The sequence below is a fragment of the Neolamprologus brichardi genome, chromosome 16 (genome assembly GCF_056152115.1).
Source record: "Neolamprologus brichardi isolate AB-2024 chromosome 16, ASM5615211v1, whole genome shotgun sequence".
Taxonomy (NCBI): domain Eukaryota; kingdom Metazoa; phylum Chordata; class Actinopteri; order Cichliformes; family Cichlidae; genus Neolamprologus; species Neolamprologus brichardi.
The window spans coordinates 2,631,200-2,644,956 of NC_142119.1; the positions used below are offsets into that span (position 1 = coordinate 2,631,200).

Below are 13,757 nucleotides of genomic sequence, written 5' to 3' on the forward strand. Positions count from 1 at the left end.
TTTGAGTAAATGTCGTCTAAAAGCATGTCAAACACGAAGCCTGGCAAATGTTAACAGTGTAAAGTACGTCTTACACTACGTCTTTCCATTCCTACAGGTCCAGTGTAAAACTCTCCATGCTTTCATGTAATCCCTGGCTTTAACCAGACTTCTGCAGCTAGTACAAGTCTGCACTTTGATACAAAAATTACATTTTCTACTAGTTGCTTATGAAGATGTGTACTTTGAGGCACAAGACCTCAATCTCCTCATAAAATCTCAGTATTCTTGGTCAGTTTCCCTCTCCCTGTCTTAGCCTGCCACACACTGTAAAATGAGGATGGACAGAGCCACCCTGTATTTTGTGGAGTCCCAGTTTGAAGCTTGGAGTTGGGTGTTTTAGATGTGTTTTTCTGGAGCCATCCATGACCATATATGGAGGAGAAGATGGTGAGCAAAGACATGCATCCATGAAGCCCCTACAAACACAGGTATACATACTAATTACTGCTAACAGACTCAGAGAACACACCAATGTCAATGGAAAAAACTGGACCATAGACAGCCTGAAGTCATGGCTTGTTTGTTTGTTTGCCAGATTCTATTTAAAAATGCTCCAAAAGGCACCCAAAGCACATCCAGGGGTCAGAATTCAAGGACTTCAATTAGCTGAGGCGAAACCTAGCAGACAGCTAGTAGCTATAGCCTGTGTCGAATACACCTGTCAGTCAAAGAGGCCACGCCCCTCATAATCTACACACTTTAATACAGTTAGAAGAGGAAAGTTATTTAAAAACAAAAATCACCCCTAAAATGAAGTTGCAACCTTCAGAACTGAAAAATGAAGACAAAGTCTCAAGAGCCAAAAACTGCAGTTCCTGTAATGACCACTTGAGACAGGCTCCAAAGATAAGCCAGTTCTAACAGACTCCCAATTTAAAATGTCCAACTGAAATAAACATGTTTACGGCTTGCTGCAAGAAACTGATCCTGGAAACCGACGGGAACTGAGGGAGTCCAACATAAAAACAAACAGCCCGACATGCAGACAGTGTTTGCTCTGTTGGTGTCATTTTGGGTTCAGACCATCCTACAGTGAGCTCCAGCTCCATCTCCATTTTCCCGTCCAAATAGTTTAACCTCTGCCTCTAAAAAAACCAACATGGTGGGGTGAAGCTTTAAAATGAGGAGACTAAAAACAAAACAAATCGTGATATCACCTGTGGCTACGTCTACTTTTATATAGAGAAACTGCAGGTTTTTGCACTTTCACCTCAGTTTCTCTGCCAAGCTGCAGCTTGGTGTAAATGTGGAGCAAACCTTCAGCTCTACATTATCCCTCTCATATCTTTGTGAATTATGCAGAAATGATAATGATAACCGCCACTGGATTGCTCTGACCTGAAAGTGATTTTGTGCATCGTGTTTGTGCGATCATACTCAACTGAGTTATGTATCAGAGGAGCAGTGTGGTTCACAAATTGCATCAATCAGCCCTACAGGCTTTAAAACACCTTAACTGCCTCCATTAGCTGAGTGTCACAGACTCTGCACTAGCTTCCCATTGTTTTCACATCACACTGGTTCTTTACCTCAGTCCCTCCCCGTCGGCCCCCTTCAGCCTGAAGTAAAACTCACAACCATTCACATTAAAAGTTTTTAAAATGTTTCACAGTATTTATACTTTCAGCACAAAAAAAAAGAATAATCGCACACAAACACCAAGGTTATAAAATCAATACTCTAAATGTGTGAGTTTTAGGAGTACATAATGGGTGTGCTGTGATTCAGACACACACACTGGTTTGGCTGGCGTTCAATGCCAGGCTGATCCAGCAGGACATCGCAGTAGACTGACTCAAACAGAGGAAGGTGTGTTTGTATGCCTAAACCAGTAATGTTAAACCACTTAAATAAACAGACCACCCTGCCCATTTCTCTTAGCAGTGCGATAACCTTGAATGACATCATGTCCTGACATACGTCAGCCTTTGGAGCACACAGTGAAGATTAGAGTGATCTGAGAGTTCAGTTTAGCAACGTTAAATCACAGTGAACTATGGGAAAGCGACGTGTTGAAGTGAAACACTAATACACATGTGCAGAAACAAATGGCAGCTTCAACTGTCCCAGCGGTACTCAGGCTACCTAATTTAAGGCAAAAACAGTTTGTGTAAGTCTAACAAGCTTAGGTCAATATATGGTATGAGCGATTTTATATGATTTTAAACGGACTTGAGTAATTTGGGCTGGGCCTGAAGCAGCTACACGTGCCTGTATGCACTGAGTAAACAACACCAGCACTGCTATTGTTATTTTTGCTGTGGATTATGAAGACCAACATCACTACTATCCACTCAAACACCGAGATCTCAACAGGTCTGTAAATACAAGCAGTAAGATTGCAGCAACACAGTATGACGCAACTTTGTGAGTCTGAACTTGTAAATGGTAAATGGCCTGTATTTGTATAGCGCTTTACTAGTCCCTAAGGACCCCAAAGCGCTTTACACATTCAGTCATCCAACCATCCACACACTGGTGATGGCAGCTACATTGTAGCCACAGCCACCCTGGGGCGCACTGACAGAGGCGAGGCTGCCGGACACTGGCGCCACCGGGCCCTCTGGCCACCACCAGTAGGCAACGGGTGAAGTGTCTTGCCCAAGGACACAACGAACGAGACTGTCCAAGCCGGGGCTCGAACCGGCAACCTTCCGATTACAAGGTAAACTCCCAACTCTTGAGCCACTTTGACAAAGGAGGCGCAACATCCCCAGTGACCTTCTTCGTGGTGAATATGCATTACCACCATCAGGATGGAGCTGCAGGGCACCACCTTTGCAAAAATCTTTTCTAGCTCTGCTGAACAAGTCCAGGTGATTCATGAGGTCTTTAATGTCAGTAACTAGGAACTCATCATTGTTGTGGTTGTATCTGTCTGACAGCTGCCACACAACACAAATGAGATTTCTAAAAGGATAATAAACACTATAATCCAGTATCATCTTATCTGAATAATTATTGTTATATTGAGAGGAGGAGTGAGTCAAAGAAAGGGAGTGCTGGGTGGCTTACACTGAGCCAATCAGCAGAGGGAGCTGTAAATACTTATCTCAACAGAAACTTTTAACAACTGTCTTCTTTGTTGTTCTGTGGCTTTTTCTACTTTCAGTATTAAATGTATTTGCTGGGTTCAGAATACTTCTGTTTCTACAGCCTCTATTAACCAACCTATGAATGTGACATGATGCTCAGATTTAAACAAGTGTAGGGCAGGTGTGAAAAGGCTTGTTGTGATTGGTCAAAATTTCCCTGATAACAAAAAAGTTGTCTTTTACTTTTTTGTAGAAAAGGAAAACATGTTTAGTTTTTTTTTTCTTAATTTAAAGTTTTAATTCTGATAACTGCAAATAAAACTTCTTGGGTCAAGTGGGTCAGCCCTGGCCCCTTAGGCTCCACCTACAACGCTGTGGTACGCCTGAACTCTCTTATGCTGCAGCACAACACAATCTATGTGTCAATCATGAACCTCTCGACTTTGAGTTGAAGCCACACATGTACAATCATGCCGATTTCTACTGTCATTTTAATGATATTCTGCCAAAGCTCAGACACATACAGATATACATAGGGAGACATTTAAACAGTTTGAAAACTTTGAATGGTTTGCCAGTATTCTCTGAGTGGTGACACCTATCCTTCAGGAGAATACCTCAGCGGCCTCCTATGCCTTAACGGCAGGTTTAAATAGAAGTGACTGTGATACAATGTTGTGGTGGAAAGCGACCATTACGGTGGGTAAACTGGGCTTTCTGGAATTTCTGTCAGTATATTCAGGAATAGTTCTTCAGGCTTCTCAAAGGATATCCAGAGCTCTTTGGATGTCTCTGCCTTTAAATGATCCCACGCTGCTCAAATGTTGAGGGCCGGGCTCTGGGGAAACCAATCCATGACTGATAGAAAGACACACAATGGAGCACTATTCAGATATGCTTTTACTGCACTGGCAGTGTATCATTGTGTCATCATGCTGCAAAATAAAGCTGCTGCCAATCAAATGCTTTCCGAGGGTATTGCATGATGGATGGATAGAATTTTCATCGGCTTCAGTGAACAGTAGATGGATCAGATCACCTCTCGGTCTGGTTTCAGTTCTCTGCAGGATTTGTCCTCTTTCATAAAAACATGACTTTCAGATACTGTTCATCAGCTGTAGATAGTATTTCAAGTCTGCCACTTCTTTTGTCCCCCACTTGTCCAGTTTCCTAAAACTTTATAGAGCGCATTGAAAACCAAAGTGCTTCACAATCAATAATAAAATCAAATAAAAAGGGTTCCTAAAATTCACACCATTTAGATAAAATAACACACCGAGGATCTGTTGTCCAAACACAACAACCAAAGATCAGCAAAACTGACTGCTTTCAGCTCAGGTTTAAAGTCTGAGACGATTCCACAGTCTTGTTGCAACGACAGCAAAAGCACTTCAACAGTGGGCTGGTCAAAAGTCACCGAGAAGCAGATAAGGCAGGTTTTCAGCTAATTTAGAACAAAAATTCTATTTTATGCCTACTAACCTGTGTTATCCGTCAGAACTGGTTCATCCCTTTCATGCTTGAATGAATCATAAGGCAGTATTAAGTGGTTCAAAAAACAGAAACATATTCCTCTGGAAATGGTCCGGCACAATGAAAAAGCAGTGAAAAAGCAGCCAATGTCCAAAGAAAAGCTTTGAAAGACATTCAGAAAGCCTGGAGAAATATTACACAAGACCACAAAGACGTTTGGCTCCCTGGAAGCAAAACACAAAGAAATGATGGTGGCTTGAGTCTTTGCACAATGCTGTATCCTTTACAGATACTGCCCCGATATCTGTAAATGAATTTACAGGTAACGGCCTATTAGGAAGAGTCTTTGAAAACTGTGTGTGCTGTATGAGATATTTAACCAGAGGAATATGCTGGTATTATACAAAAGGAGGATTATTGTGGAATAAAGGTGGACCTCTGTTCACAGCCCAGTTTATTTTCCCCTGTTAGCAGACCAGCATCCACAGTTTTTAAGATATCAAGCTCAATTTAGTCCATTGGTACCAATAACAGCTCGAGTTTAATTTAGGTTAAAATCAGTAAGAAATTGATATTACCCACAATTCTTTATGGATCGACATCAAACACAGCAATATATGTGGCCTTTGGGGATATGAATACCTAGGCTGACTAAGAATTTGACCCTGACCTTCACTGATAGCACCCAAGATCAAAGGTGACCTTACAAAGACATTTCAAGAAACCATATTGAGTAATATATTATATAAAAGGGCATGGAGAGCGCTATGCAACACACCTGTCATTATGGTACCCTACGACATCACAGTGAAGCCATAAATTTTGAATATACCTTAAAATCTCAAGTTTTTACAGCTTATAAAAGTCAAAGATTTCAGCCAGTTGGGCAAAGAAAATAAAATGCAATATTTTAGTACGTAATGCATGTTGTATAAAGTGCTTTCAGTGTTCAGAGGGAGTAGAAAAGCACTATATAAGAACCAGTCCATTAAACATAAGCAGGTTGATGTCAGCATGTTTTAATACAAAAAAAAACCCCCAAAACAATTCAAAATGTTTTGGAGGTGTCGCTGGGACCAGGATAACAGGGGTTTAAAAGTTTTATTCTGTTAGTGTGCAGTTTAGCTCATGCACGTCCTGTTTCCTGTCAGTGTTTTGTGTATTTATGCGGTGAGTCTGCTGTATGACTCAAGGGACACAGGGAGTCAGTTTGCTGCCTTCACTGCAGAACATCAACATCTGTTAACACCTCCGAGCCTCTCCTTCCTCGTGGCCATTCCTTGCTCATATTCAGTGGACCCAGACGGAGCACACAGGACGTCCAACGTGTCATTATTCCGCAAACTCTGCTGTTAACATGTAGTCTGGGTTAGGCAGGTGCTGCCATGCCTGACTGTTCTGGTAGAAGAATTCCTCTCTGTGAGGAGTTTAGTGAGGTTTTCACCCATGTTTTTGTCTCTTGTGATGATTTCATGTCAGTTTTTGAGTGGGAAGTATTTTTCTTAAGAGTTAAAACACGACAATGGAGCATTTTGACTTCCTCAACTTCAAGACTTCACACTGGGCAGCATGAAAACATCTCTTTGCAAGGCTAAAAGCTTAATAGAGATTTAGCTTTCTGGTGGAAGTCCATATTAAACATGGTCACACTTCTGGATAACAGACAAAAAGGTCTAAACACTCCGTTTCAGGCAGCTTTTAATACTCCTGGATCCTTATGATGTCATAGAAAGCAGATATCCTAATAAACTCCACCCACATGCCATTCAAACATGTTCTAAATGAGGAGCAGCCAATGAGAAGAAGGAGAGAAGCTAAAATAGTGTGTTTGGGGCTGTGAGGCTGCTCCGACTCCTAGTTTAAGGCAAAGGATCATTATTTTGAACAGTGACTCATGCAAAGCTACCCTGGAGTCCAAGGATAAAAATTTGGAGCTGGACATGAGCAGAACAACTCAGAATTAAACAAGCCTTGATTACTATTACAGGCAATTTGTGTGCAGCGTGTTTGACACACCCTAAACAAAAGCAGCTTGTGCGTGTCAGTGTGTGACATCAATCATTTTCATGGTCAGAACAAGAGAAGAAGACAGCCCAGACTCGTTTTTATTACTTCCACTTGTGGCTCAGAGACAAAGTTACAGTTGGTGTAAACAGGCGGAGAGACTGCACATCACTCATGTAGATCACCGTGCACGGTGTGTACAAAGAAGACCCTACTTCACTGTTTCTGTTAACATTATCGTGAAATTTAGACTCGGGAGAGTTCAAGTAGACTCAAGCACTTTGGTAAGAAAAGTCCACCTCTTTAAATTAAGCTGATCTTAAACTTAGATTTGTTTTCGCTCCTCCCCCTTTAAGACAAATTTCTTCTGATTGGCTGTCACTGCAAACAAAAGGTTTGAGAAGCAGATGGGTGGGGCTTCCGCACCTGAGATGATCATATTAGGGATATGCTATCCCCTCTTCATGCCATCATACAGTAAAGTACATTTACAGTTTAACTGTGCGTCCTTTAACTAACCAATCAGCATGTAGCAGCAGAATGCCAGTGTTCTTTGGTCGTGTTGTTTTATTTGAACTAAAATACTTTATTGACATTTTATTTGTTAAAAACAAATCCAAAAATTTTGGATTTTTGTTGAGTTGTTAATAATTACTTTGTTCCAAAGGTCAGGGGTCAAACCGGGCCACTAAAGTGACTTTGATAATATTCCCAGTACAGTAATGCCAGCCACACTGTCTGTGATAAAAAAAAAAAAATTCTTCCTTTTTTTTACTGCAATTTGTACGTGTACTTACACTTCCATGTCCCGGGGGTATATTTTCAAAGGCTGTTTGTTCTGGTAATAAAATAATTTAATAGGAAATGATATTTTGTGGTATTTCCACTTTACAAATGATGGCGAGGACAGTTCTAGAATAAACTCAACACTTAAAGAAGGGAAAACTTTGGACAGTGTTTTAAAAAAAATTAATTTAAGCTGTTGTGATTTTTTTTCTGGTCCAGCCCACGATGGTTTTTTTACCATTTTGCGGCACTGCCATTGGTTGCGGACTACCTTGTGATCGCCCTCTGCTGCATGCCTGACTGAACTGCAGCCAGGCAGTGCACTGGCGCATTCTGGTGTCATGATGTCGCCGCTTCTTCCACGTTTGTGGCATCAGATTCAAATTATTTTACAAATTTCTGCAGCTTCATCGGTTTTAAGACATTAATACAATACAATACAATACATTCCAACTTACCAAGAAAAACTATGGTCTGCTTCCTGGCTGACTTGACCTTTGAATTTTCATTATGGATTGCTCTTTGATTTCCACTGGTGCTTTCTTCAATGAATCCCATCGGCTTCTTCAGGACCAGGATCATAGCTCGGCACATGAAAGCCACGCAGACCAGCACGATCATGTACACGATGAAGGCAAAGAAGATGCTGATCCTGTACATCACCCAGTGCTCCCTCAGGTTGGTGCAGAAGGTCAGGTTCTGGACTGGGGTGCTGCGCGTGACTGGGATGTGCCCCTGCGTGCCCATGGTGATCAGCAGTGGCAGGGCCACGAACAGGGCCACGATCCAGGCGAAGGTGATTAGGCCGGTGGTCCATTTTCCTCCCAAGGTTTTAAAGCGAAAAGGGTAACAGGTGGCGATGTAGCGCTCAAAGCTGAGCGTGGCCACGTTGAGGATGGTGGCATAGCTGCAAGCCTCAAACAGGAAGTTGTAGATCTTGCAGAAGGCGTTGCCCGACGCTGACGTGAAGGGGAACCAGATGGCGCTGTAGAGCTCCACCGGCATGCCAATGAGAAGCACCAAAATGTCAGAGCAAGCCAGACTCACCATGTGGTCAGTGACATTCTTCTGAAGGTAGCCCTTGCGTTTTAGCACCTGGGTCACTCGGATAGTGACTGAATTACCCACAATTCCCGTCACCAGGATGAGGCTGTAGAGGACCGTGAGGAAGATTTTGATCCCATATTTGGGTTCAAGTTCTTGCCAGTTCTTCTGCTCTCCTCCCTGCACTTCCTCATCCATGGCTGCAGACTGGCGCGTTCAGATTTTCCAGGTGTTGCTTTTCTTATCAGTCCTGCTGCGCGCTCTCCTTGCGGGCCGGTTTTTCCTGGAAACAGCTTAATTTTGTCTCAAAGTATTCCCGACTATCGCAGAGGTGGGAAACACGGATCGCTACGCGCACTGTGGAAAACAAAAACTAAACAAAAACTCCGCAGTTTACCCGGCGTGCTTCCCCAGCCCCGGCCAACTCCTTCCTGCCTTCATGATCAGGTAGAAGTATCCAGAGAGTTTCCGCCCGTGCGTGTCCTCCTGTGGTTTCACCTGTGGGTAAGTAAAGTGTTGGGCAACATTTAAATTGCGCTGACTTCCTCCTCCCTCCGATGAGAACAGCCCAGTTAAACATCAAACACGAGCGCGGGTCTGGTTTCACCCCACACACTGTAAGAAACAAAAAGCAGGTGGGCCAACGAATAAAAACAAAAAGCACGGCTCTGCTGACTTTACTCGGCTTTGTAAAGGAAAGAAACATGGGAGGTAATGTTGACATGACATACAGTTCAACATATGAAGCCCACAGAACTTTACTTCTGTTTGGGTCAAGTTGAGCTGATATATTATTACAACACTGTAAACACTTTGTTAAGTAAGTAAAGTTTATTTATTAAGCGCTTTTCATAGACAGGTAGTCACAAAGCGCTGTACACAAAGATTAAAATAAACAGTACGATAAATAGCAAAATACACAATATAAGAGGTTAAATGTAAATTAAAAATGTAAAAAGCGTTGGTAACCGAAGGCTTGTTTAAACAGTAAATGAAAAAAGTTGGACAAACAGAAGTTTACGTGGTTGTTTAGTTTAAATATAAAGTTCACAAACTTCATAATTCAGACTTTTATTTACTTCTGTTATGGGTCATGTTGTCCCAAGTTTTCACACCTTTATTATAGTTGTTGGGTCAACTGTAATAGGTTAGTTAGCCAGGCTGTTGCAGTGGAGTAAGTCATGATTTCTCAGTTAAACATTTATTTTCACATCATTACTACTTGGTGGAGCAACTCTAATATAACATTACAACACTGTAAAAAGATCATGTGGCTTACCATTAAAAAAAAGTAAAGTAACAAGTTGAACTTGAAGTTTGTTTTTGTTTTTTTTTTTGGGGGGGGGGGGGGGGGGTGTCTCAACTTCCTAAAAATGCTGGGCAAACAGAAGTTTACTTTGCCATTTAGTTGACAAAACATACACGCAGTTCAAAATATTAAGCTGCCTGAACTTTATAATTCACACTTATTTACTTCTGTTGGGCCAAGTCAGCCTAACATATCACAACCCAAACATTTTATGCACAAACATTTATTTTATTTCAAACAAATATGCAGATATTTGGAATGATGGAGGCAAGTGCAGGAAATTTTCCACAAAGACTGAAGTGTCTCTCTGATTTCTTTGTATAGTCCATATCTTAAACTGATTACTGATTAATGGAGCACTGCTGAAACTGTCCAATCACGGGTCAAAGGCAGCTGGAAACATGTCTGATAACACTGACAGTATTCAGAAAGAAATATAAATGTTTTCAGTCCCAAGTGGTTCTGTGTTGAAGTTGCAATTTCATGATTAAATTTGTTGTTTTTTAAGTCAAACAGCTGCCACAGCTGCTACACATCTACAAAATGTCTTATGTTGAACTTTAATCTCCACATTTTCACTTTTCTTTATCAAAAAGAACAAGAATGTGTTGTTCGTAATGTAGCTCTAATACTCTTTTATAGCCCGGTAATCTGATTATGTGTATATAGCTATAGGAGTGAAACAGGTTGTTGTATTTACTTTCCAACGTCAGCGTACTTGTTTGTTCCTCTTTCCCTTTTGTTAAAAGCTCAGTATGTTCTTTGTAATGAATCAGGCGTCTGCTTTGAGCTGAACAGCTGGACTGTTGAATTTGTGTGTTCATTCATTCACAGATTTTAAATTTATGGCATTATTTGCCATCTCAACTAGTTCAGTTAAACATTGACGATGTTACAGTGCATCATCGGTCCTAATGTGCCTCCTTTACACATCCTCTGCCTCGAGTTTTTAGCGAGAATAGAAGCAGCAATTGAAATGCTGTTCAGTTCAGTACAAATAAACATTTAAGATTTATACCGAGGTTGTGCTGAAGATAAAAATGAAGTTCCTGCACAATCAGAAATCCTTAAAAACAACCTCCAACAGGACAGAAATGTGCACTTTTATCCACAGTTGTTCATTTGGATGACGGAGAAGTCAAAGGTGGAATAAACTAAATATGAAGGAGGTGAGTTCATCACCAGGCCCGGGGAAGAAAATCTGACTGCTTTTCCTCCTTTTTAAAGATAATCAGTGATGAATGCGGGGCCATTCTTTCTGTATAAACATGAAGTACACTCGAGTGCATAAACCCCAAAAGGCTGACTCCTTGACGTGATGAAGGCAGGCTGAAGCAGATTAGATAAAAGCTTTGAGGACCTTCTCGCTGTGATTGGGTATTGTCAAATACCGTCAATTAAACTGCCGAGCTCCATCGAGCGTCATTGGCAGCCAGATGTTAACTGTCAAAACTAAAATCGAGGTTGATTGTTCATTATGGTACTGATGCCTCTTAATTATGTGACATTGTGTTCAGGCTCCAGTTTGTAGATCTCAGTAACAACAAACTGTCCGTTTGACTTTGAGATCATGAGCAGCATCATGAGGCGAGAAATCATCACAGCTGGTCGAAGTTAAAGGAAAAAAAGAGCAGACATGACGTGATAAGGACTCAACTAACAGCTGATAATTTCAAAGGAAAAAAAAGCAGCCAAACGTCAGACACAAGGCCGACTTTCAGCCTACGCACAGTTCATATTCCTAAAGTGGATAAAGTGAATCATGAGTGAAACTGCAGATAATGTGCAGAACATAATTTTTTTAGCAGTTTTTCACAACCCACTGTGGAAAATAAGCAGGTCAAATATCTAAATAACACCAAGACTGGGTTAAAAACCCACAGAAAACAAAGCTTTTTTTCAGGCTGCAGAAATGAGGAAGATTTCCCTTTACATCCAATCTGGCTAATGAGTGAAAGGAACTTCCTCCTCCCAATCACCTCTGCAAACTCCAAACAGGATGTGCACAAAACTTCAGGAAAAAATATTTAGTTTGCTAATTCATTTCGGCCATTATCTTCTCTCTCACACACACAGTCTTTTTATTTTTGTTAGCAGTGAAACACAGACGGTGAGAACTGCAGTTAATCTAATGGCCACTAGAGGCTGGCTCCCATAGACTTTTTTTTGAAAACGTCAATCAAACATAGGAGTGAAACAGAAACCCTAAAAGGATGACTCCTTGAAGTGATGAAGGCAGGTTGAAGATGATGAGATAAAAGCTTTGAGAACCTTCTCGCTGTGATTGAGTATTGTCAGATACAGGCTGGCTCCCATAGACTCTTATTTTAAAATAGAGAAGCAAACATGTTATAGCTATGGAGGGTTTCTCCCTTAACATCTCTGAATAGCTGATTGATCTTCACATATGAAAATAATTCTGACCTATGTATGTATACATTCTTTATTTCTATACAGTGCTGTGCAAAAGTCCAATTTTTTTATAAGTTGCTTCCAAAGAACCAGAATGAATCATTTCTGAGAAGTGTGTGTTTGTTAAGCTACTTAACACTAATATATGAGTCATTCAAGTGGAAAGAAAAGTTCCTAACTCGAGGGATGAACCAGTGTTGTGTCAACAAATAACAGGCAACCTGGCAAAGAACCCATTTAAAATAAACATATCATTTGTTCCCCTTTTTTTTTTCCAAATCTACAAAAAACCCAAAAGATAACAGTTTGAAAGACAAAAATTGTATTTTCTGCCAATGCAGTAAAAGCATACCAGGACAGAAAAACAGTGGAAAACTATCAGTCATGGATTGGGCTCCAAGTCCAGACCTCAACATTATTGAAGAAACCCGGAGAACTAGAAGACTAGTTAAAGGAATTAAAACAAAGCTTCCTAAAACAGTTCAGACTGAGCTGAAGAATGAAGGTGGTTAAAACAAATATTGACTTCTAGTCTAGTTAGAACTCTACAAACTTTTTTTTTTTTTACCTTGTATGCCGTTTCCATCTTTCTCCACCAAAATATAAAACATTTACATTTGTAACAAAGTAACTTTTTCAGCTTTTCATAAATAACGAGGAAGGGGAAAAAAATGTAATTTAGCAGGTGATAGTCAAATTTTAAAAAAAAACAAAAGTTTTTTACCCCCTTCTGGGTTTTCTTTTTCTTCGTTGCTTGTTTGGTAAATAATAAGAGAGGAAAACAATGTTCTAACATGAAAAGTTCTGTTTTGTATTCATTGTAAACAGTTTGTTTTCCATCTTCTTTTTTCTTTCTAAACTATAGCCACAAATACTCCATTAAAATATTTTGAATTTAAAAAAAAAAAAACCTTTTAAACTTTTTTCCACTCGTAACGTCCAGCAGGGGGCGACTCCTCTGGCTGCAAGTTGGGTTGTATGGACGTCTATGGAAAAGTAAACTCATCAGAAAAGTATATATTCACACTTACAGCTGTCATGCCTGACTTCTTACAGCATGATTCTTGTTTTGTAAATCATGGACACATAAGAGTCAAAGATAACCCAGGGTCTGCTTTACCTTACCAGTGCAGTGTGTTGTTTACTTGTCAAAAAAAACCCCAAAAAACCCCAAAAAACCCAAGATGTCAGCAATGAAAATGTCACATCTGGTTAAAATTTACACAACTGAATAAATACACCCTCAAATGCAGATATTTAAAAGATATTTTTTAATAGTGCACCGAAGTATGAAAACAAGAGTTGCAAAATAAGACTATTCAAGAGCTTAGGTTGGTATAAGGTTAGCCTTCGTTTAGGTTGTATAACATCCTCAGCATCAAAGACACTTAAAAGACAAAGATAACGTTCAGACAGTAAAGACAAAACAAAGAACCTGAGAAAGAAAATCAGCACTCCACGAGCACCATGATAAGACAGAAATAATCAACGCTTTCAACGGCTGAAAGGTGGGACTGACTGATTGGCAAAAGACACAGAAAGTGCAATAATTTTTCTGTCACTTAAAGTGCTCAACTGGTTAATTCACCCTCACAGAACGGCTATTACCTCCTCCACTCAAAACGCTCAGTCAAAGTCGAGTGCAGGAAAAA

At 40.4% G+C, this 13,757-nt stretch overlaps 1 protein-coding gene across 1 annotated transcript in view; it reads right to left on the minus strand.

Annotated features, from left to right (window-relative positions):
• gpr39 (G protein-coupled receptor 39) overlaps positions 1-8,869 on the minus strand; it is a 42,112-nt gene extending 33,243 nt beyond the window's left edge. Inside the window, exon 1 of the mRNA XM_006807641.3 lies at positions 7,799-8,869. Coding sequence (XP_006807704.2) covers positions 7,799-8,582 — 784 coding nt within the window. The 5' untranslated portion in view covers positions 8,583-8,869. The remainder of the gene's footprint in view (positions 1-7,798) is intronic.
• Positions 8,870-13,757: the final 4,888 nt, after the last annotated feature.